This window comes from Canis lupus, chromosome 8, assembly GCF_003254725.2.
Source record: "Canis lupus dingo isolate Sandy chromosome 8, ASM325472v2, whole genome shotgun sequence".
In the NCBI taxonomy this organism is placed as follows: Eukaryota; Metazoa; Chordata; class Mammalia; order Carnivora; family Canidae; genus Canis; species Canis lupus.
The window spans coordinates 1,040,143-1,066,006 of NC_064250.1; the positions used below are offsets into that span (position 1 = coordinate 1,040,143).

Consider the following 25,864-nt stretch of genomic DNA (forward strand, 5'->3'; position numbering starts at 1 on the left):
AGAGGATGCGGAGAAAAGGGAACCCTCTTACACTGTTGGTGGGAATGTGAACTGGTGCAGCCACTCTGGAAAACTGTGTGGAGGTTCCTCAAAGAGTTAAAAATAGACCTGCCCTACGACCCAGCAATTGCACTGTTGGGGATTTACCCCAAAGATTCAGATGCAATGAAACGCCGGGACACCTGCACCCCGATGTTTCTAGCAGCAATGGCCACAATAGCCAAACTGTGGAAGGAGCCTCGGTGTCCATCGAAAGATGAATGGATAAAGAAGATGTGGTTTATGTATACAATGGAATATTACTCAGCCATTAGAAATGACAAATACCCACCATTTGCTCATTGTGGTTTTGATTTGTATTTCCCTGATGGCAAGTGATACAGAGCATTTTCTCATGTGCGTGTTGGCCATGTCTATGTCTTCCTCTGTGAGATTTCTCTTCATGTCTTTTGCCCATTTCATGAGTGGGTTGTTTGTTTCTTTGGTGTTGAGTTTAATAAGTTCTTTATAGATCTTGGAAACTAGCCCTTTATCTGATACGTCATTTGCAAATATCTTCTCCCATTCTGTAGGTTGTCTTTGAGTTTTGTTGACTGTATCCTTTGCTGTGCAAAAGCTTCTTATCTTGATGAAGTCCCAATAGTTCATTTTTGCTTTTGTTTCTTTTGCCTTCATGGATGTATCTTGCAAGAAGTTACTGTGGCCAAGTTCAAAAAGGGTGTTGCCTGTGTTCTCCTCTAGGATTTTGATAGAAACTTGTCTCATTTAGATCTTTCATCCATTTTGAGTTTCTCTTTGTGTATGGTGAAAGAGAGTGGTCTAGTTTCATTCTTCTGCATGTGGATGTCCAATTTTCCCAGCACCATTTATTCAAGAGACTGTCTTTCTTCCAATGGATAGTCTTTCCTCCTTTATCGAATATTAGTTGACCATAAAGCTGAGGGTCCACTTCTGGATTCTCTATTCTGTTCCATTGATCTATGTGTCTGTTTTTGTGCCAGGACCACACTGTCTTGATGACCACAGCTTTGTAGTACAACCTGAAATCTGGCATTGTGATGCCCCCAGATATGGTTTTCTTTTATAAAATTCCCCTGGCTATTCGGGGTCTTTTCTGATTCCACACAAATCTTAAAATAATTTGTTCTAACTCTCTGAATAAAGCCCATGGTATTTTGATAGGGATTGCATTAAACGTGTAAATTGCCCTGGGTAACATTGACATTTTCACAATATTAATTCTTCCAATCCATGAGCATGGAATATTTTTCCATCTCTTTGTGTCTTCCTCAATTTCCTTCAGAAGTGTTCTGTGGTTTTTAGGGTATAGATCCTTTACCTTTTTGGTAAGGTTTATTCCTAGGTATCTTATGCTTTTGGATGCAATTTTAAATGGGATTGACTCCTTAATTTCTCTTTCTTCAGTCTCATTGTTAGTGTCTAGAAATGCCACGGACTTCTGGGCATTGATTTTGTATCCTGCCACACTGCCAAATGGCTGTATGAGTTCTAGCAATCTTGGGGTGGAGGCTTTTGGGTTTTCTATGGAGAGTATCATGTCATCGGCGAAAGGGAGAGTTTGACTTCTTCTTTGCCAATTTGAATGCCTTTAATGTCTTTTTGTTGTCTGATTGCTGAGGCTAGGACTTCCAGTACTATGTTGAAGAGCAGTGATGAGAGTGGTCATCCCTGTCTTGCTCCTGATGTTAGGGGAAAGGCTCCCCGTGCTTTCCCATTGAGAATGATATTTGCTGTGGGCTTTTCATAGATGGCTTTTAAGATGTCGAGGAATGTTCCCTCTATCCCTACGCTCTGAAGAGTTTTGATCAGGAATGGATGCTGTATTTTGTCAAATGCTTTCTCTGCATCCAATGAGAGGATCATATGGTTCTTGGTTTTTCTCTTGCTGATATGTTGAATCACATTGATTGTTTTACGGGTGTTGAACCAGCCTTGTGTCCCGGGAATAAATCCTACTTGGTCATGGTGAATAATTTTCTTAATGTACTGTTGGCTCCTATTGGCTAGTATCTTGTTGAGAACTTTTGCATCCATGTTCATCAGGGATATTGGTCTATAAGTTTCCTTTTTGGTGGGGTCTTTGTCTGGTTTTGGAATTAAGGTGATGCTGGCCTCATAGGACGAATTTGGAAGTACTCCATCTCTTTCTATCTTTCCAAACAGCTTAGTAGAGTAGGTATGGTTTCTTTAAATGTTTGATAGAATTCCCCAGGGAAGCCATCTGGCCCTGGACTCTTGTGTCTTGGGAGGTTTTTGATGACTGCTTCAATTTCCTCCCTGGTTATTGGCCTGTTCAGGTTTTCTATTTCTTCCTGTTCCAGTTTTGGTAGTGTGTAGCTTTTGAGAAATGCGTCCATTTCTTCTAGGTTGCCTAATTTATTGGCATATAGATGTTCATAATATGTTTTTAAAATCGTTTGTATTTCCTTGGTGTTGGTAGTGATCTCTCCTTTCTCATTCATGATTTTATTAATTTGAGTCTTCTCTCTCTTCTTTTTAATAAGGCTGGCTAATGGTCTATCTATCTGATTAATACTTTCAAAGAACCAACTCCTGGTTTTGTTGACCTGTTCCATGTTCTTCTGGTCTCGATTTTGTTGAGTTCTGCTCGAATCTTTATTAACTCCCTTCTTCTGCTGGGTGTAGGATCTATCTGCTGTTTTTTCTCTAGCTCCTTTATGTGTAAGGTTAGCTTTTGTATTTGAGTTCTTTCCAGTTTTTGAATGGATGTATTGCGATGTATTTCCCCCTTAAGACTCCTTTGCTGCATGCCAAAGATTTTGAACGTTTGTAACTTCATTCTCATTAGTTTCCATGAATCTTTTTAATTCTTCCTGAATTTCCTGGTTGACCCTTTCATCTTTTAGCAGGATGGTCCTTAACTTCCACGTGTTTGAGGTCCTTCACAACTTCTTGTTGTGATTTAGTTCTAATTTCAAGGCATTATGGTCTGAGAATATGCAGGGGACGATCCCAATCTCTTGGTATCGGTTCAGACCCGATTTGTGACCCAGTATGTGGTCTATTCTAGAGAAAGTTCCACGTGCACTTGAGAAGAATGTGTATTCACTTGAGTTTGGATGTAAAGTTCTGTAGATATCTGTGAAATCCATCTGGTCCACTGTATCATTTAAAGCTCTCGTTTCTTTGGAGATGTTGTGTTTAGAAGACCTATCAAGTATAGAAAGCGCTAGATTGAAGTCACCAAGTATAAGTGTATTATTATCTAAGTATATCTTAACTTTGGTTATTAATTGATATATTTGGCAGCTCACACATTCGGGGCATATATATTGAGGATTGTTAAGTCCTCTTGTTGGATAGATCCTTTAAGTATGATATAGTGTCCCTCTTCATCTCTCACTACAGTCTTCGGGGTAAATTTTAGTTTATCTGATGTAAGGATGGCTACCCCTGCTTTCTTTTGAGGACCATTTGAATGGTAAATGGTTCTACAACCTTTTATTTTCAGGCTGTGGGTGTCCTTCTGTCTAAAATGAGTCTCTTGTAGACAGCAGATAAATGGGTCCTGCTTTTTTATCCAGTCTCAAACCCTGCGCCTTTTGATGGGGTCATTAAGCCTGTTCACGTTCAGAGTTACTTTTGAAAGATATGAGTTTAGTGTCATCATGATATCTATTCAGTCCTTGTTTTTGTGGATTGTTCCACTGGACTTTTTCTTAAAGGGGAATTTGAAGAGTCCCCCTTAAAGTTTCTTGCAGAGCTGGTTTGGAGGTCACATATTCTTTCAGTTCCTGCCTGTCTTGGAAGCTCTTTATCTCTCCTTCCATTCTGAATGAGAACCTTGCTGGATAAAGTATTCTTGGTTGCATGTATTTCTCATTTAGGACCCTGAATATATCCTGCCAGCCCTTTCTAGCCTGCCAGGTCTCTGTGGAGAGGTCTGCTGTTACCCTAATAGTCCTCCCCATTAAAGTCAGGGATTTCTTGTCTCTTGCTGTTTTAAGGATCTTCTCTTTATCTTTGGAATTTGCAAGCTTTACTATTAAATGTTGAGGTGTTGAACGGTTTTTATTGATTTTAGGGGGGGGGATCTCTCTATTTCCTGGATCTAAATGCCTGTTTCCCTTCCCAGATTAGGAAAGTTTTCAGCTATGATTTGTACAAATACATATTCTTGACCTCTCTCCCTTTCGGCGCCCTCGGGAACCCCAATTAAACGTAGGTTTTTCCTCCTCAGGCTGTCATTTATTTCCCTTTATCTATCCTCATGGTCTTTCGATTTTCTTTTTTTCCTTAGTTTCCCTCTTTGCCATCAACTTGTCTTCTATGTCAATCACTCATTCTTCTACCTCGTTAACCCTCGTCGTTAGGACTTCTAGTTTGGATTGCATCTCATTCCGTTGATTTTTAATTTTTGCCTGATGAGATCTAAATTCTACAGTCATGAAGTCTCTTGAGTCCTTTATGCTTTTTTCTAGAGCCACCAGTAGCTGTATAATAGTGCTTCTGAATTGGCTTTCTGACTTTGAATTGCCATCCAAATTCTGTGACTCTGTGGGAGAGAGGACTATTTCTGATTCTTTCTTTTGAGGTGAGGTGTTCCTTCTAGTCATTTTGCTCAGTGCAGAGTGGCCAAAAAAAAATTGTATTGGGAAAAGGAGAAAAAGAGAGGAGAGAAAGACGGAAAAAAATAGAAAAATAAAAAAGGAAGAAAAAAGAGAAGAAAAAGAGAAAGAAGGGTGGGGTATCAAACAGAAATCAAAAAGCAAAAAAAAAAACAAAACAAAACACGGGGGAGTATCTTCTGATTCTGTGTACTTTAAGTCCCTTGGCTTCTCCTGGAACTTGTCCGTCTAGCTGGTCTTCTGGGGGAGGGGCCTGTTGTGCTGATTTTCAGGTGTTAGCACTTGGGGGAGCTGCTCCGCCCCCTGCCTGGTGTAGGGCTCAGTGGGGGTTGTTTACCCCGTGAGGCCCCAGGAGGAACAACCCCAGTGGCGGGGCCAGCTCTTGCAGCCCTGGAGTCAGCCCCCGCAGGAACTACTGAGCTCCCCATCTGCAGGGCCTGGAGGCTCCGGGGCGGGGCCGCTGATCTGCTCAGCTCGGGGCAGGAGCGTCCTTGCGGTCTTGGGCCCTCCGGCCTCTGCCGGGGTGGGGGGGGGCCGGATTCTGGGCTGTGTCCCGGCGCCCTGGGCTCCGGGGCCTGCGCTGTTGGATTCGCGCTCCCGCCCCGCAGCCCCCTCCGCGGAGCCGCCCCCGAGCCCCCCGAACTGCTCTCGCCCCACAGCCCCCTCCGCGGAGCCGCCCTGAGCCCCCCCTGAGCTGCTCCCGCCCCGCAGCCCCCTCCGCGGAGTCGCCCCCGAGCCCCCCGAGCTGCTCCGGGTCCCGCCGTGCGCGCTGCAGCCCTTAGGGAGCTCGGCGCACTCTCCCGGGGCGCAGGTGTCTGTTAGTGTCCCCGGGAGCCCGAGGGCATCCCCGCCCTCCTGGGTCCTGCTCCAACTCCCCGCGAGCCCCTTTCCCCCGGGAAGGTCGGTGCAGCTCCTGCTCCTCCGGGACGGGGCTCTCCTGTCCTGGGGACACTCGCCCCGGCCTCAGCCCGGCTCCTCGCGGGCCCCTCCCCCTTGGAGGCCTTTTGTTTCTTTATTTCTTTTTCCCCGTCTTCCTACCCTGATAGAAGCGTGAACTCTTCTCACTGTAGCATTCCAGCTGCTCTCTCTTTAAATCTCAGGCCAAATTCGTAGATTTTCAGGATGATTTGAAGGTTATCTAGGCAATTTGGTGGGGACAGGAGACTTGGGGACCCTACTCTCTCACCATCTTGCCCCTCCAAGTAAAATATTTTTTTAGAACCTGTAAAATTTGACCCCAAAGGATGGCTATTAAAAATAAACCAAGAAATATTCAGAAACAAGTTTCTAGTGAAAGCTTGACTTCCAGTTGAATAAAATGATTTAGTCATGTTCTTTTATCTGTGGGGAATGCAGTGTTATCACAGCCTCTTATTGAAGCCTTCCTGAAACTCCTTAACTAGACAGCATTTTAATTCAGAGACCAAAGTGAAAATAACCTTTGGAAAAAAAAAAGAATGAAAGAAAAGCAATGTGGCTGGGAAATTGTGCACATCTTGAGGAACAATCTCTCCCCCTTCCCCTTGCCCCCACAAGCTTGGGCTTTCCGGGAAGATCAGTGGCTTCCTAGTCAAAAACATTCTCAAAGTCATCAGGAATGGAGGGATGCAGACCTGGCATCTAGGCAGGTGTGTTCCTAGTACCATATCTGTGGCTCAAGAGCCAAACAGCTGGATCCTGCAGGACATCATGAAGACATTCCCCAGGGTGATGAAGATTCTAAAAAACCTGAAGCTCCGTAAGAACTCCTAGATGTTATCACCTGTGCTGGTCTACCTGGATTCCTCCCTAAATCCCTGCATGACCTTTTGCAGCTTAACGTTGAACACCACCCTGGCTGTTCATCAGCAACCACCGAACAGCAGAGCAAATCATTTTATAACAATAGCATTACTGGATACCAAAACAAGATAAAGACCTTGGGAGAAAATTAAACTCTGGGCTAATAACCACAAGAACCTACCAGCCAAATGAGTCCAACAATATATAAAAAGGATACTACATCATAACCAAGAGTCGTTTATCCTAGGATTGCAAGACTAGCTCAAAATTCAAAAAGGAATCAATGAAATCCACCATATCAACAGACTAAATAAGACAATCCTTATTTTCTCAACAGATGCAGAAAGAGCATTTCACAAATTTCAACACCAATTCATGATTTAAAAAAAAACTAGCAAACCAGTACTAGAAGGGAATTTCTGTAACATGATAAAGAGCATCTACAAAATACTTATGATAACATCATACCTAATGATGAAAGATTGAATGTTTTCCCCCTAAAATTGGAAGCAAGGCCAGGATGTCCCCTACCATTCCTATCCAATATGGTACTGGAGGTCCTACCACTACAAATAAGGCAAGAGAAAGAAATAAAATGAATATGTACTGAAAAGGAAGAAATGAAATTATCTCTTATTTCTGGATGAATGCTTTTTCCACATAGAAGAACCAAAGAATATACAAAAGGCTAGAACCAATAAGTGAATTTAACAAGGTTGCAAGATACACAATCAATCTGCAAAAACCAATCATATTTCTACATACTCTCAATTAACAGTTGGAAATTCAAATATTAAAAATAACCATCTACAATACCCAAAAAATATGAGATACTTAGGTATAAAGATTTTTTAATGCTGAACATTTTTTTCCTATGGTGAAATCCACAAAACCCTGATGAAATAGTTCAAAGAAGATATGATATAAATAAATGGAGAGGTATACAGTGTCCATGGATTGGAAGATTCAGTGGTAAGATGTCAATTCTCTCTAAACTATCGATTTAATGCCACTCAAATTTAAAAACCACAGGATTTTTTATAGAACTAAATGAGTTTATTCTAAAATTTATAGAGAAAGGCAAAAGAAGTATACTAACCAAAACAATTTTGAAAAAGAAGATCAAAGTCGAAGGATTAACATTACTTATTATAAGCCTATTATTTATAAAGCTCAAGTGAGACAATATGGTATTGGTGAAAAGACACAGAGCCCAAAAATAGCAATACAATGGAGATAAAATAGTCTTTATAACAATGGTGCTGGAATAATTGGGTACCCATGATCCCCCCCAAATTAACCTCAGTCCATATAGCACACATTAGCTCATACTGAGTCATAGGCCTAAATACCAAACCTGGAACCATAAACTTCTAGAAGTAAATGTAGAACACCTTTGTGAACTTGATTTAGCTATGATGCCAAAAGTGCAATCCATAAAGTAAAAAAACTGATAAATTAGACTTCACCCAAATTAAAAACTCTGATCTTCAAGAGATATTCTTAAGAGATGAAAAACACAAGCCACAGAGTAGGAAAAACATATTGTAGGTCATACATCTGATAAGGGACGTGTATCCAAAATATACAACAAACTTGCAAAATATTTACATAGATAATTCAAATGGCATTTAAGCACAAAAATGTTCAATGGCATTAGTTATTAGGGAAATGCAAATTAAAATTATTAAATGGTTCCATACATATATTAGGATGGTTAAAATTACACACACACACACACACACACCCCACACCCTTACACATACTAAGTGCTGGCATGGATTCAGATAACCTGTTGGTGAGAACGCAGAATGATACAACTATTTTGGAAAATAGTTTGACAATTTCTTATAAAGTTAAACTTACACTTACCATATAACCCAGTGATCCTACTATTTGGTATTAGCTAAATGCAACGAAAGTTTATGTTCACAAGGGAACCTGTCTGAGAATTCTTATAACAACCTTACTCAAAATAGCTAAAAACTGGGAAAATCCAAATGCCCTTCAATAAAATTAACTCTGGTATAGCCCATACAATGGAATACTTTCCAGGAAGAAAATCAAAGAAATTACAACACAGATGAATCTCAAATGAATTATGGTAAGTGAAAGAAGCCAAATTCAAGAGGCTATGTATTCCATGATTCCATGTATATGACTCCAGAATAGGCAAAGCAACAGGAACAGAAAACAGATGTGTGGTGGCTGGGGCTTGGACAATGGGGAGACGTTGACTCCAGGTGGGGTAATTTTATGGGGTGATGGAGCAGTTCAGTATCTTGACCGTAGTGATTATACAACTGTACACATTTGTGTAAACTTACAGAACTAGATGCTTTATAAAAAGGGTACATTTTACTGAATGCAAATTATACCTTATAAATGAAAAAAAAAGAAGAAATCATGAAGTATAAATAAGAGAAACTCTTTTTACTTTCAACAGTTCTATGCTGTTCTAACTTCAAACTACCTTTAGCACTTTCTAGCTATCACTGCGTCTCCCTGCAGCTCCTTGGGTCTTAGTTAAATCGTGTGAAAATGGACATAATAGGAGCACCAGAATGGCACAGTTGGTTAAGGAACTGACTTGATTTCAGCACAAGTCATGATCGCAGGGTCATGGGATTGAGCCCTGCATCAGGCTCTGAGCTCAGTACGGAGTCTGCTTGGAACTCTCTCCTCTTCTCCCTTGGCCCCTCACTCCCCTGCCCTTGCCAACAAATAAATAAATCTTGAAAAAAAATGGACATGATAATGATACCTACCACACAGTGAGGGATAGATGAGTTAGTATAGGTAAAGTATTTAGAGTAGTGATGAACCTGCTAGTTCTACTACTACTATGATAACTATTTTGCTACCTTTGTGGTTGATGTATCCTCAACTATCCTTCCCAAGATGTCATCCTTACATAATACTCCAATTCATTGCAGGACAGTAGATAAGACATGATTAAGGAAAGAAAAAAAATGAGTGAGGGGGAAAGGAGACCATTCCCCCTGAATATTTCTCCCCCTGATTTCTAGCATATGACTAATTAGGCCATCCTCTCCTATTACATCATGAGCTCAAAAATATTTTTTACTCAGTCTAGGGAGTTATACCAAGAGACACAGAGCTCATGTAGTGTGTTTCTATAAAATGCTTAAGTTCTCAGTTCACCTTTGTTCCTGTCTGGGTGACTCTAGAATCACTGCATTTCTAAAATTAAAGTTTGTAAATGGAAGGAGCAAAAATAACAAGTGATCTTCACTTTTTTCAGTCCTCAATCTAATGTCAATATTATGCCAAGGAGCTAGAACATTCCATCCTAATATTGATGATAGTTAACTTAGATTTTTTTTAAAGGAGTACAATTTTCAGGATGAATTCCTTGCCAAAAAAATCACCAAGTTTCCAGTAGATTAACTTGTAAAAAATTGAGATAAATAAAGATAGATCTAATTCATGTCAGAATTTACAGCACTGGGGTTTCTCTTGCAGACTTTTGTCCTTGACACTTCCTTATGTGAAAACTTTCCTATCATTTCTTCCTTACTCTAAGCCCCCCACATTTACACCAAAGGACACACAATCCCCTATGCCCTTTAATTACTCCTGTATCTAGAGAGGTTGGCCTATATGATTCTCACTGGCCTGGTCCCTCATCACCATTTGATTGCTATATGAGTGGGTACTGGATCAACATCAGGCCAATTAAAGATACTCTCCTGGGAATTTGGAATTGGGTTGGCTCCTAGGAAGTACACATTTAAGAAAATTGACTGGCAGTGAGGCAGCTTTAGAAAGCTAGTCTGTAGAGAGAGAAAAATAAATGTAGATATCCAAAAAACATAGAAATGAGAAATAGGGTGAAAGTCTTGATGGTTGTCCATTTATTAGTCATAATTCCTTCCTATAAACTGGATGCATTTTTATCTTTGGGCTCCATGACAAAAACAAATTTCTTCTTTCTTCTTCAATGAAGCCAAGTTGGTTTCCACTCTTTGTACCTACCATATTACAATAATATGCCCTCCACCATTTTTAAATTATGAAAATGTATTTCATGCCTCAACATCTACTAGCTCAGTCCACTAATTCAATACTTATAACTCCTGAAATTTTACTTTCCTCCTTTTTCCATAAGGGTATTTACTGTCGTATATAAAGCTATGCTATCACATAACGCTTAATAGGAGATTCCATAATAAATAATATGTTACATATTACAGACTATTTTAAGGTAACCTATTGGTACATGAGTTTCTCCATACCACAACTTTTGAGTTCTAGAAAATGAGTTTACTTAAATAAAGAACAATATAAATGTTATGTATGTTAAACCAATCTATTTGTAATAGAATTGCCAGATAAAATATAGAAACCCTAATTAAATTTGAATTTTAGATGAACTATAATAATTTTTAGTAAGTAGGTCCCAAATACTACATGAGACATTTTCCTGGAATAGCAAACAATTTTTGAATATACATGTTTCTGTTTACTTGCTAAATTTGGCAATGCAAACCCTTGAATAAAAAAATTAATTCAGATCATTCTTACCTGTATTTTTTGTAATGTTTTCTCTGGGAATATTGATCAACCAGTAAACTTGATCACTGAACTTGAATAAAGAAGACATCAGAATACAGAGTTTGACAATGTTAAAGGCAACACTTTTGTTATATTTTACCCTATCTTTAAAAATGGAAATTAAATAAAAATATCAAATGCATATACCCTTTACATAGTAATTTCACTGTTAGGCATTTATCCTATATTATACTCACATATGTGGGAAATAAAATATGTTCAAGAATATTTTTCATTATTACTTGTAATAGTAGAAGATTAGAAATAACTATAATGTTAATCAATTATGTAAAATACTATGAAGTGGAATATCATGCAACCATGCTGAGGTAGCACAAAATTGAGGCATTACTGGCTTGATGTGTCAGGGAACAGAGCTTGGTATTGACTGAGAATTGGGGAATTTAAGGGGAAAAAACAATGAGCAAGGAAACTGAGCTAAGAGTTAAATATAAATTTTCCCCAACCCCGGGGCAACACAAGTGCAGAGACCAATGAAGGCCATGTTAAAAAATAAACCATGGAAGCTTTAAAAAACTGAGCAGAGGTAACAGCTGCTGAAACCATAGATAACACAGTTTACTGTTTGTGTCAAGGCAAGAAAGAGCCTTTTATACTACAACCAACAACCACCCCCCTCTCCACTAGCAAACTCTCATAAAAACATAACAGAATCCAGAGTTGCTATAGGTTTTTATCTTATGTGTCCAGTTTCAACCAAAAGAAAAAGAAACATGTAACTGATTAAAAAAAATAGATGATAAATGGACCCAGAGTGAGTCCAGAGAGTAGATGAAGACTTCAAAGCAGCTATTACAAATAATGTATGTAGGGCAGCCGGGGTGGCTCAGTGGTTTAGCGCTGCCTTCAGCCCAGGGTGTGATCCTGGAGCCCCGGGATTGAGTCCCATGTCGGGCTCCCTACATGGAGCCTGCTTCTCCCTCTGCCTGTGTCTCTGTGTCTCTGCCTCTCTCTCTCTCTCTCTCTCTCTCTGTATCTCTCATGAATAAATAAATAAAACCTTAAAAAAAAAACAAATAATGTATGTAGGCTTAAAGAAAGTGTCTTAGTGAAAGGATGGGTAGGGAATCCCAGCACATAGATGAAAAATACAACAATAAAGCCAGATGAAAATAATGAGGCAAAAAATATAGTAACTGAAATAAAGTATTTATTAGATGAACAGATTGGAGATGGTAAAATAAAGAATCAGTGATTTTAGAGATACAGCAGTTGAAATTACCCTGTCTGAAAAAAGGGGGAAAATAATTAAAGAAAAATGACCAGAGCCTTAGATATCTATGAGAAAATACTGTATATTCTAAACTGTGCATAATTAGAGCCCCAGTAGGAAAAGAGACAGTAGGAAAAGAGAAAAAGGAGCAGAACATTTTTTTAGAGAAATAGTAGCTGAAGACTTTACAAATCTGGTAAACTTATAACCCAAGAAGCTCAGAGAAACACAATCAGGGTAAATACAAAAAGAAAATCTTAAAAGCATCCAGAGAGGGATGCCTGGGTGGCTCAGTGGTTGAGCATCTGCCTTTGGCTCAGGTCGTGATCCTGGGGTCCTGGGATCGAGTCCCACATCAAGCTCCCCACAGGGAGCCTGTTTCTCCCTCTGCCTCTGTTTCTGCCTCTCTCTGTGTGTCTCTCATGAGTAAATAAATAAAATATTTTTAAAAATCATACAGAGAAAAAGGACACATTACATGTAGGGGACAATAATACAATTAATAGTTGACTTCTCACTCAGAAACAACAGTGTCAGTTGACATATTAAAAATGTAGAATAACATTTAAAATATCAAAAGGAAATGGAAGTCAACCAGAGATTCTGTATCTGACAAAACTATCATTCAAAAATCAAGGTGACCACTAAAAACCTTTAGAATTCACAAATGACTTCAGCAAGGTTGCAAGATACAAGATTAATATATAAAAATTAACTGTATTTCTATACACTTGTAAAGGATCATCTGAAGATGAGATTAAGTAAGCAATCCCTCTACAATAGAATCAAAAAGAATAAAATATTAGGAATGAAATTAACAAAAGCAGTATAAAACGTATACTCTGAAGACTAGAAAACATTGTTGAAAGAGTAAGGAAAATCTAAATAAATAGGAAAACATCCTATATTCATGGATTGGGGTGATAATATTATTATTAAAATGGCAATACCACCCAAATTGATCCATACATTCAACACAATCCCTACCAGTAGGCTCCTTTATAAATATTGACAAGCTTATCTTAAAATTCATATGGAAGCTAGTGAATTCATACAGAGACTAGCAAAAACAACCTTGAAAAAGAATAACAAAGTTGAAGAACTCATGGCTTTCTACTTCAAAACTTACTACAAAACAATAGTATCAAGACAACATGGTAGTTAGTAGCATAAGGATAGATGTATAGATCAATTCAATGGAATTGAGAATCCAGAAATAAACTCTCACCTTTATGGTCAGTTGGGTTTTCAACAAAGATGCCAAAACAATTCAGTAGGGAAGAATAATAGTATTTTCGACAAATGGATATCCACATACAAAAGTATTAATATGGACCCCAGCCTCACACCACACATAAAAATGAACTCAAAATGGATCAAAGACCTAAATTTAAAAGTTAAATTTAAATTTAAAACTATGAACCTCTTAGGAGAAAACAGAGAGATAAATCTCTGTGACCTTGGACTAGCCAATGATTTCCTATATATGACACCAAAGAACAAGGTACAAAATGGGTAACTAGGCTTCCTCAAAACAACTTTTGTGCATCAAAGGAGACTATCTAAAAAGTAAAAATACAATCCAGAAAATGGGAGAAAATACTTGCCAATAATGTGGCTGGTAGGGGAACTTGTATTGAGAATATATAAAGATGATAATAAGACAACCCAATTAAGAATGAATAAAGAATCTAATAGATATCCCCACATAGAAGATATTCAAATGGACAATAAACATATGAAAAGATGCTGAACATCATTTAATCATCAGGGAACGCAAATCAAAACCAAATGAGATAGCACTTCGCATCTACCGGAATGGCTTTATCAACAAAGACCAACAGTGACAAGTGTGGTTGAGGAGGTGGAGAAATTTGAACCCTAATACAGTGCTGGTGGTAATATAAAAGAGTGCAAAAGTAGTAGTCAGACTATTACCCTCTGACCTAGCAATTCCATTTCCCAGGTAGACACCCAAGAGAAATAAAAAACAAACAAACAAATTTCCACACAAAGATTCATACACAGATGTTTATGGCAGCATGATTCATTACAGCCAAAAAGTGGAAATAACCTAAATGTCCAGCAACTGATGAATGGATTTAAAAAATGTGATATTGATACACTGCAATATTATTTGATAATAAAAAGAAATGGGCCATCTGACACATGCTACCATGTGGATGGAACTTGGAGAAATTACAGTAACTGAAGGGAAGCCAGTCATAAAGAGCTAAGTGTTGTACAATTTCATTTACATACATGTTGTAAGATTTCATTTACAGGAGATGTTCAGAATAAGCAAATCCACAGGGACAGAGGAAGCTTAGTGGTTGTCTACACCTGGAGAGCAGAGGGTGGACTGGGAAGGGACTATTAATGTGGACCGTGAGCTGTCTTTTCACAGTCACGAAAATGTTCTAAAATTAGATAGTAGTGATGTTTGTGCACTCTGTGAATATACTAAACACTATTTAATTGTGCATTTTAAATAGGTGAACTGTATGGTTTGCAAATTATCTTAATATGTATATATTTTCTTATTACCTGCAAAAGAAAGGGCAAAATAAAGACAGTTTCAAGAATTCATTTCCAGAGAATTAATTGCCCACAGACCTGGACTATAAGAAATGATAAAAGTTCTTTGGGCGAAAGAAATATGACACCAGATGGCAATTCGCATCTCCAGAAAACAATGAACATCAATGGAAATCATTAATATGTAGGTAAATAGTAAAAAACCATACATATCTTTTTTAAATGTCTTAGGAACTTGTGCTCACTTTGGCAGCACATATACTAATTTCTTAAAAACTATTTAAAGCAAAAAGCATAATACTGTATTGTTAGGTTTAAACATGTATACATGTGATATCACGGACTATCTATTTTTTTAAAAAACACATCCTGTATAAGATTATGCTTCTTATTAATAATATCAAAGAAGAAAATAAAATCTTATTACCAGAGTTAAATTAAAGTGGAAGATGCCAGTATATGTACTATTCATAATTCCCAAGCTGGGAGCAAGTCCTCCTGATGTGAACACACCTAGATATTCCTTCGAAGTAAGCTCACTTTCAGATCGGAAAAAACACTCGACTTTCTTGAGGAAAGAGGGGAGGGAAAAAAAAGTAATGACAACTTGATGGAGAGAAGCATATCTTACATAAATCTAAAAGTGAGGGGAAATCTATAAAAAGTAGATGCAGATATAGACTGCTATCTTTAGTAATCCTCATCTCTAACTAGGGAAAAAAAATCTCTTTGGAAAAGTAAACTTCTAGAACCCTGTAATCTATTATGCTAGTGTCATAATAGGTTTCAATTCATCCATATAATAATCTTTGCTGTCAAAATAGGCATAAAGTTATTACATTAAATAAATATAGAATCAAAGCCACACACAGAAATTCCTCTTTTACTAAAATCATTGTTTTGTATTTAAAATTTATTTTGTGTGTGTGTGTGTTTAAAAGAAGCAAACATATAAGGTAAAACTCATTTTAGTGCATTTTTATGGGAGATTTCCCAGTTTTAAGAAGTTGCATGAGGACATAGCAATTATAAATGGTAAATTTTACTGAAAACCAACACAAGTTGGATGCTGACAGCTTCATCTCATTTGGTTATCCTAATAGTTAAGACCACTTTGGGCAAATTACCCCAAGTTTCAGTTTCCTTGTCTATGAAATGGGGAAACAGATTCATTTCAAAAACATTTTCTGAGCTCTAACCACAAATCAGGCAGTGTTGTGAGGGTGGGGGAGCAGAATTGCACAAAACAGACAAAAATCCCTGCTCTCAAGGAACTTACATTCTGAAGGAGATTGGAGGGAAGATAAACCCAAACCCCCTTTCCCTTGTCTTGTCACTGGTTTAAAATGTATTGTATTTTAAAAATATATAAAATAAATAAAATAAAATAAAATTTATTGCCCTTTGTGAAGTTAGCCTAGGCATCCCAATTCTCCTTCTGAGTTGCTCACCACTCAGTTCTCCTGTGGTTACATGCACTGCATGTGTAAATAAAAATCTGTTGTTTAATTTTTCCTTCTGTTAATGTTTTTTGTCTGCTCATTTCACAGGCTCCTGGTACTGAATCTAAGAGGGTGGGTTTAGTCGTCCTCAACTAATCTTAAGTATTTATCCTACAGAAGTTCAAATGTCATACTGAACATAAAACAGTTTGAAAAATGCCTGACACACATAACCATTTTATAAATGCTAGGTATTATTTCTACTATTAGTTCTAGAACTACTGTATCACAACTATCCAAAAAGTAGGCTATAATTAGTCTCTTTTGAGAAGAAATGGGTAGGAAATATCAGAAAGGGAGACAGAACATGGAAGACTCCTAACTCTGGGAAACGAACTAGGGGTGGTGGAAGGGGAGGAGGGTAGGGGTGGAGGTGACTGGGTGGCGGGCACTGAGGGGGGCACTTGACGGGATGAGCACTGGGTGTTATTCTGTATGTTGGCAAATTGAACACCAATAAAAAATAAATTTATTATTAAAAAAATAATTAGTCCCTTTCTTAAGAGGACGAGACTAGGGGTGAAAGAGGTTAGGTAACCTGCACCGGGCACACAGACCAGGTATGTCTGCGCATATAGCTCCAAGGTTTGACCCCAGCTTAGAAGGTCTCTCTTCCTCTAAAGCCCATTCTCTTTCCATAATTTGTAATCACAGAGGAAAGGCATTCCTGACTCAAAGGGCAAGCACTTCACAACAGTTGTGAATTTTAAAAAGTGAATATATGTTTGGCATATCAAGAAGGAACCAGGAACTAAGTCAAAGAAGACTTTGGGGAAAAGGCATCTGTCCTTGTGGGGTGTTTACTTTGTTTTTATTATATTTATCATAGATTTTCAAACAATCTATACATTTTTCCTTAACTTACATTCTTTTTAGCATTTGCTGGATGGCCATCCTAATAGTACATTTTATTTTGTTTTGGGGTGTGTGTGTGTGTGTGTGTGTGTGTGTGTGTGTGTGTGTGTTTAAATGCCATTATGTGAATTTAAGAAATCAAATTATCCCTTACCCCAAATGACAACTGCAATGAGGTACTTGTTATAAAAGGGAAAGGTTCTTTCTCTAGGTCATGTGACGTAAATTTCTCTAACAGGCTACATCTGTCAAACTTCAAAAGGACAAATAAGATCCATAAAAAATAAAGATCATTACAACCAACCTTTTAAAAAGAGAAGAGGAAGGTATCTTTAAAAAAAAAAATTTGCAAAAACCACCCAGGCGGTTTCAATGGCTAAATGCAATGTCTCACCTGCTCCAAGTGGAATGGAATAGAAATGATTATTACATAGGATTTTACATAGTTGGAGGTATTTGAAAAGAGTACAGTGCTACTGGTTTTACATATGGACTTAAAAAGACTGTGTATGTGTTGTCACATACTATCAGGGGACCTTACCAAGTCATCTGAGGAAAGATACAGCTTGATTATTTCAGTCTTTTGGGGGAACCCTTGGCTATGACAAGCAAAGTGTTTCTCCATATCACCTAAATAATACAAAAATACATATATTTTAGGTCGCTGATAGAAGAATTTTCATTAAAAGAATCATGTTTTTTTAAATGATGAAATAATTTTAAAACAGTAAGAATTATAATCATATTTTTAAAATTCAGAAGTGGCCAGAAACCAGTTCTTGACCATTTTAAATTTTTAAACATTTTCAACAGGGAAGCCTGGGTGGCTCAGCAGTTTAGTGCCACCTTCAACCCAGGGCCTGATCCTGGAGTCCCGGGATCAAGTCCCACATCGGGCTCCCTGCATGAAGCCTGCTTCTCCTTCTGCCTGTGTCTCTGCCTCTCTCTCTCTCTCTCTCTCTCTCTCTCTCTCCCTGTGTATATCATGAATAAATAAAATATTTTAAAAAACCATTTTCAACAAATTTCATTATCTAGAAGCAAAGTCAATAAGAACCTTTTTTACTTGAAGCATACTTCAGAATACATGGTTCTAAAAGATACATATAAAACATTCCATCCGAGAAAGAGAGAATACACATTTCCCTCAAGTGCACACAGAAGAATCCCCTAGTTAGGCCACATAAAAAGAGACATAACAAATATCAAAAATTTAAGAAGACTGAAATTGTACCGAGTATATTTTCCAAACACAATGGTACAAAAATAAAGATCAACAATAAAATAAAGCTGGAATAATCTGCCTCATAAATATTAAATGGCTCTTGACTCTTAAAGTCCTTGGTGAGCACAGAAAAGGGAGAGGAGTTGGAGATTGAAGAGAGAATTTGTATTTTAATAAAGAGCTATTGATAGATAGAAGATCCCTTTTCCTTATCTTGATCTGAAGTCAATCTCTTGCAGGCAGCAGAGTTGGATCATGGTTTTTAATCCATTCTATCCATCTCCATCTCAATGAATTTAGGCTAAAGCCCAAATTCCAGTCTGGCATTCAAATAATTCTAAGATGTGAACCAGTTTCCTACCTTTCCAAAATATCTTATTCTTCTATACCTTCATTCTAGCCAAATTGAAGTATTTACTGTTCCGCTCACATTATGTGATTACCTACCTCCATGACTTTAACTACCACTTACCTTGATGTTGTCTTTGTAAAATACTCTTTCCCTTGCATGCATAGACACAGATTACTCATTTTGGGGACCTAGGTTAATTGCTGTCTTTTGTACAAAGCTTTCCCTGACCACTCCCTTCAGGTGGAAGTAAACTCTCCCTTCTCTGAAATCTCATTAATTGACCTGTGACTCTCCAATCTTAGATTTTGCCCATGCATGTGTTATATATTCTCCAGTAGAACCTAGGAACTGGTACTGGGTGATCCCAGAACTCAAGCATTTTTCAACACACCTGTGAATAGAAGACAGCTTGACTCCATCTCTCCATTAGTCAACATTTTTTTTTTATTAAGCATCTACTGTGTTCTAGCAGATCCAGTCCAAAATGCTAGAGAATCTAAACAACCCACACAAGTAGAGGTAAATTGTCTTGTCTTATCCCTTTTACAAAGCATTTCCACCATTGAAGTCCTACTGAGTAATTTCATCCATGTATTACTTTCAAAAAATTATCTTTAGTCTCAATCTGTTAGCCTTATATTTCAGTTTATAATTCATACCACATGTAACCATGTAGGAAAAGTAAAAAAAAAAAAGCTATTTAAATAGTTTTCCAAATACAAAATGCTCCTTAAACTTTAAATATTCTATGATTCAGAAGTAAAGAAACACTATAGCAAAGGTCTCTATGGATACAACTTAACAATAGATTCACAGTGATGTTATTAGAAACTTCTGGATAAGAGTATAAATACATAATACCTGGGAAAAATTGGAAGGTGAGGTTAAAAAAAAGGTGCCCTCCAAAAAGTATTTTAATTGTTAGTGAGGAAGGGAAAAAAGGAGAACTATAAGAAAATAGAGATTAAGGGAGTCTGAAACTTACCTTTATTATATATTATTCCTGATGAAAAATAAAATATGTCCAAAAGTAAAATGATCATATATAGAAGTAGCAACCCCATCTATAGAAAGAAACAAGAATATTTCTATTCAATCACTCTTAACATGTTTTTTCATTCCCTTTTCTATAAACAACTACATAGGAAAGAAGTCATCTATTCCACTAAGTTAAAAATATTTCCCTTTCAGGAACAAAGCAAACAATGTAACAGTTGACAGAGCTCTACATTTACTTCCTAGCTGGTATTAAAGATACTTGTAAATATTTTTATCATAAACTAGGGCACTATACCTCCGGTTTTTCTTCCATGTAGATTAACTGTCAGAAGGTGTGATCAACTCTGTAGCTGTGCAAACGCAGCCTGACTTGATAAAGACTCGGAGGTTAGTAGAGTGTATGCACCTTGATCTGATATTTTGACTGCATTGCTTTTGAGAGAGAGAATCCACATGGGTCCTGGGCATTCCTGCATGTCCTCCCTATGTGCCAAACATGCAAAGCCCTGGACACTTTTACCCAGGCCTTCTTTCAGAGTTGTGTTTGTGGGAAGAAACCTTAAGGGATGAGGTAACATTCCCCCTTGGATAAGAGTAGACCTGTTTCCATGGTGGACACCCCAAGCTCAGCATTCTTCTCTAACGCACACCCCTGTGTGTGTAAGCAAGCCTCTTTGATGGGCTGAAATGTGCCCTCCTAAAAATTCATCCGTTGAAGCCCTGTCACCCAGTACCTCAAAACGTTAGTTGCATTTGGAGACAGGATGTTTACAAAAGTGATTAAGTTAATATGAAATCATTAGGGTGGGCCGTGATCGAATGTGACCGGTGTCCTGATAAGAAGAAGAAATTTGGGTACAGACATGCGCCAAGGGGAGACAGTATGAAGACACAGGGAGCAGATGACAAAGGAACAGAGGCCTGGAACTGATCCTTCCTTCTTGGCCCTCAGGAGGAACCATCCTGCTATAACACCTTGAACTCAGATTCAAGTGTCCAGAAGTGTGTCAATAAACTTCTATTGTCTAAGGCACCCAGCCTGTGGTATTTTGGTGCCGTAACCCTCATCAGCTAATGCAGCTTCCATGATGGATATCTACTTGATGGCACCGGGGATTGGTGGGAGCAGGTGCTGATGCTCTGGCTCCTGCTTTTTTTATATATATAAATTTATTTTTTATTAGTGTTCAATTTGCCAACATATAGAATGCTCATCCCCATGCTCATCCCATCAAGTGCCCCCCTCAGTGCTCGTCACCTTGTCACCCCCACCCCCCGCCCACCTCCCCTTCCACCACCCCTAGTTCTTTTCCCAGAGTTAGGAGTCTTTATGTTCTGTCTCCCTTTCTGATATTTCCCACACATTTCTTCTCCCTTCCCTTCTATTCCCTTTCACTATTATTTATATTCCCCAAATGAATGAGAACATACACTGTTTGTCCTTCTCCGATTGACTTACTTCACTCAGCATAATACCCTCCAGTTCCATCCACGTTGAAGCAAATGGTGGGTATTTGTCGTTTCTAATGGCTGAGTAATACTCCATTGTATACATAGACCACTTCTTGATCCATTCATCTTTTGATGGACCCCGAGGCTCCTTCCACAGTTTGGCTATTGTGGACATTGCTGCTAGAAGCATCGGGGTGCAGGTGTCCCGGCGTTTCATTGCATCTGTATATTTAGGGTAAATCCCCAACAGTGCAATTGCCGGGTCGTAGGGCAGGTCTATTTTTAACTCTTTGAGGAACCTCCACACAGTTTTCCAGAGTGGCTGCACCAGTTCACATTCCCACCAACAGTACAAGAGGGTTCCCTTTTCTCCGCATCCTCTCCAACATTTGTGGTTTCCTGCCTTGTTAATTTTCCCCATTCTCACTGGTGTGAGGTGGTATCTCATTGTGGTTTTGATGTGTATTTCCCTGATGGCAAGTGATGCAGAGCATTTACTCATGTGCTTGTTGGCCATGTCTATGTCTTCTTCTGTGAGATTTCTGTTCTTTTGCCCATTTCATGAGTGGATTGTTTGTTTCTTTGGTGTTGAGTTTAATATGTTCTTTATAGATCTTGGAAACTAGCCCTTTATCTGATACGTCATTTGCAAATATCTTCTCCCATTCTGTAGGTTGTCTTTGAGTTTTGTTGACTGTATCCTTTGCTGTGCAAAAGCTTCTTATCTTGATGAAGTCCCAATAGTTCATTTTTGCTTTTGTTTCTCTTGCCTTCGTGGATGTATCTTGCAAGAAGTTACTGTGGCCAAGTTCAAAAAGGGTGTTGCCTGTGTTCTCCCCTAGGATTTTGATGGTATCTTGTCTCACATTTAGATCTTTCATTCATTTTGAGTTTATCTTTGTGTATGGTGAAAGGGAGTGGTCTAGATTCATTCTTCTGCATGTGGATGTCCAATTTTCCCAGCACCATTTATTCAAGAGACTGTCTTTCTTCCAGTGGATAGTCTTTCCTCCTTTGTCGAATATTACTTGGCCATAAAGTTGAGGGTCCACTTCTGGACTTTCTACTCTGTTCCATTGATCTATGTGTCTGTTTTTAGGCCAGTGCCACGCTGTCTTGATGACCACAGCTTTGTAGTACAAACTGAAATCTGGCATTGTGATGCCCCCAGCTATGGTTTTCTTTTTTAAAATTCCCCTGGCTATTCGGGGTCTTTTCTGATTCCACACAAATCTTAAAATTATTTTTTCTAACTCTGAAGATTCCACACAAATCTTAAAATTATTTGTTCTAACTCTTAAAATTATTTGTTCTAAGTTTCTTCAAGAAAACAGTTTCTTACTATTACTTGGCCACAGTAACTTCTTGCAAGATACATCCACGAAGGCAAAAGAAACAAAATATCCATGGTATTTTGATAAAGATTGCTTTAAACGTGTAAATTGCCCTGGGTAACATTGACATTTTCACAATATTCTGCCAATCCATGAGCATGGAATATTTTTCCATCTCTTTGTGTCTTCCTCAGTTTCTTTCAGAAGTGTTCTGTAGTTTTTAGGGTATAGATCCTTTACCTCTTTGGTTATGTTTATTCCTAGGTATCTTATGCTTTTGGGTGCAATTGTAAATGGGATTGACTCCTTAATTTCTTTTTATTCAGTCTCATTGTTAGTGTATAGAAATGTCACTGACTTCTGGGCATTGATTTTGTATCCTGCCACACTGCCAAAATAGAAAACCTGAACAGGCCAATAACCAGGGAGGAAATTGAGGCAGTCATCAAAAACCTCCCAAGACACAAAAGTCCAGGGCCAGATGGCTTCCCTGGGGAATTCTACCAAACATTTAAAGAAGAAACCATACCTACTCTACTAAAGCTGTTCGGAAAGATAGATAGAGATGGAGTACTTCCAAACTCGTTCTATGAGGCCAGCATCACCTTAACTTCAAAACCAGACAAAGACCCCACCAAAAAGGAAAATTATAGACCAGTATCCCTGATGAACATGGATGCAAAAATTCTCAACAAGATACTAGTCAATAGGATACAAGAGTACATTAAGAAGATTATTTACCATGACCAAGTAGGATTTATCCCCAGGATGCAAGGCGGCTTCAACACTTGTAAAACAATCAATGTGATTCATCATATCAGCAAGAGAAAAAACAAGAACCATAGGATCCTCTCATTGGATGCAGAGAAAGCATTTGACAAAATACAGCATCCATTCCTGATCAAAACTCTTCAGAGTGTAGGGATAGAGGGAACATAACTCAACATCTTAAAATCCATCTACGAAAAGCCCACAGCAAATATTCTCAATGGGGAAGAACTGGGAGCCTTTCCCCTAAGATCAGGAACAAGACAGGGATGTCCACTCTCACCACTGCTATTCAACATAGTACTGGAAGTCCTAGCCTCAGCAATCAGACAAAAAAAAGAAATAAAAGGCATTCAAATTGGCAAAGAAGTCAAACTCTCCCTCTTCGCTGATGACATGATACTCTACATAGGAAACCCAAAAGCCTCCACCCCAAGATTGCTAGAACTCATACAGCAATCTGGCTCCTGCTTTTGCTGTGAGTGATTAAGCCTTTGTCTCTGACCTAGAGGTGTCGTGCCTTTTGCCAGTATCCAAGGAGCAGTAACAGAGAGACTTGCCTGATGTGGGTAAAGCATAATCGAGATCCTGGGTGGTTCCTGACAACTGCTGGGTAACTTAAACTGTTGTTTTTCCTCCCTCAAAATTCATTTGCTTGATTCAATACATTTAATCAACAATATATAAAGTTCAAACATTCTTTGGATTTTTAAGTTCATCATCTTTATCACATGATCAGGGAGGAATTTTGTGTTTGTGTGTGTGTGTGTGTGCGTGTGTGTTTTCCTAAGTGCTCTTTTTGGTCACTGGGAAAACAATTTGCTTTCACAAGGTAAGACAAAACAAAAGAATACATCATGGGCAGCCCCAGGGGCTCAGTGGTTTAGTGCCACCTTCAGTCCAGGGCGTGATCCCGGAAATCCGGGATTGAGTCCCACATTGGGCTCCCTGCATGGAGCCTGCTTCTCCCTCTGCCTGTGTCTCTGCCTCTCTCTTTCTCTGTGTCTCTATGAATAAATAAAAATAAAATCTTTTAAAAAAAGACTACATCAAAACTCTATCTGCATGGGGCTATGCTCAATTATATTTCTGGTGTGAGAGTGAATTTAACATTAAATGGAGAAGTCATCACAGTCAAAATTTGGAAATAGTGCCTTTGCCAGGAAAATCTTATATTATTTCACTAAACACTCACATTAAATGACATAACACTACTATAAGAACCCATTAGTTTTTCTCCTTCTTAAGAAATGGGCTGACACGTATCATGCTCCAGGGTTCCAGGATGGATGAGCTGTTTCAATTCAGTTCTCTGGAATAAATATAAAAAGATCTCTAATTTCATGTGAGTGGCTTTGGTTATATCTATCTTTGATCAAAGAACTAAAAACTTACTTTAAAAGGCTTTTAAGGGCTTTCATTAAGGAAAGATAACCTGAGAGAGCATAAATGAAGGGAGAGACAGCTAAGGAATAACCTTTGGGTTCTCGGTGGCTTTGCTAGGACCTTGTTCTAGTAATTCAGCCTGTATTCATTCTTTGTTCATGTCTATGTGGGATGTACTTAAGCTGCAAATAGGAGACCCGAAGTTCCATGTCTAAAATCTACTGCTAGCTGGTAACAGTCGGGCTGAGAACCAAGTTCTCCTGATGCCACAAAATGAAAATTTAAAAACACAGAGGGATGAAGTACATGATTAGATTCGACCTCTCACTAAAACTGCTAAATGTGTCCATCATCATTCTATTCCAGACCTTAGTCTCCTTTTCCCTGTCTTCAGTATGACAAGTTTTCTCAGTTTCATACTACCTTCTTTCAACAACCATCTCACGGTTAGGGAAAAAGACTTTAGCCTAAAATCGGCTCTGCCCGTTGGGCTGTTGGCTTTTTGGAAAGCTAATTTACTTCTTCGATTCAGTAAAATAGGGATCACAGCTACTTCACGACCCTGTGGTGAGAACTGAATGAGTAATACACTTTAAACTTTTAGCAGCTGCTTTACATAGACTAAGCAATTGATAAACTCTAGCTCTGAATCCATGTCCTTTTTTTAAAAGATTTTATTTATTTATTTATTTATTCATGAGAGACACAGAGAGAGAGGCAGAGACATAGTCAGAGGGAGGAGCAGGCTCCCTGTGAGGACCCCGGGATCACGCTCTGAGCCACCCAGGGGCCCCTGAATCCATGTCTTGATGTACTGAAGCAACTTCTTTATCCTCACTGCACTCCTCACTCACTCTGTTAGTAATAAAATTACCTCCAGTTACCAATCTCATTGAATTATTATGAGTTTTATATAATGGCCAGATAGAAATCATATATCTCAATATTTTCTGTTCTCTTTCACCAAAACATATTGAGAATTGCCCCAAAGAAGGAATCTACCTTTCCCACCATCTGTTTCATTTTTAACCACTCTGTTATAGAATAGTGATTACATTATCAATATGAAGTAGGACCTTATTTTAATATTTCTTACTGTGACAACTTCCTCATAGGATGGCAGACTAGTTGCACTTTTCTTTTTTGTAATTTCCTAAGGATTTTTTTTTTCCATCCAGGCTAAGAAAGACCCAGGTCTGAGTTTTCAATTTACTGGTTTAGTAGCCCACTGACTTTGGTAACAGCCAAT

General features: G+C 38.4%; 1 protein-coding gene across 3 annotated transcripts in view; it reads right to left on the reverse strand.

The window, feature by feature from the left end:
- CATSPERB (cation channel sperm associated auxiliary subunit beta) overlaps positions 1 to 25,852 on the reverse strand; it is a 149,362-nt gene extending 123,510 nt beyond the window's left edge. For all 3 annotated transcript variants that reach the window (XR_007412245.1, XM_025467827.2, XM_025467826.2), the window contains exons 1-5: positions 25,712 to 25,852; positions 19,662 to 19,740; positions 17,641 to 17,729; positions 15,170 to 15,310; positions 10,941 to 11,001 (exon numbers count right to left, since the gene is read on the reverse strand). Coding sequence is in view for 2 of the 3 variants with exons in the window: in XM_025467827.2 (XP_025323612.1) it covers positions 10,941 to 11,001; positions 15,170 to 15,310; positions 17,641 to 17,729; positions 19,662 to 19,740 (370 nt within the window). In the remaining variant the exon portion in view is untranslated. The remainder of the gene's footprint in view (positions 1 to 10,940; positions 11,002 to 15,169; positions 15,311 to 17,640; positions 17,730 to 19,661; positions 19,741 to 25,711) is intronic.
- Between the last annotated feature and the right edge of the window lie 12 nt (positions 25,853 to 25,864).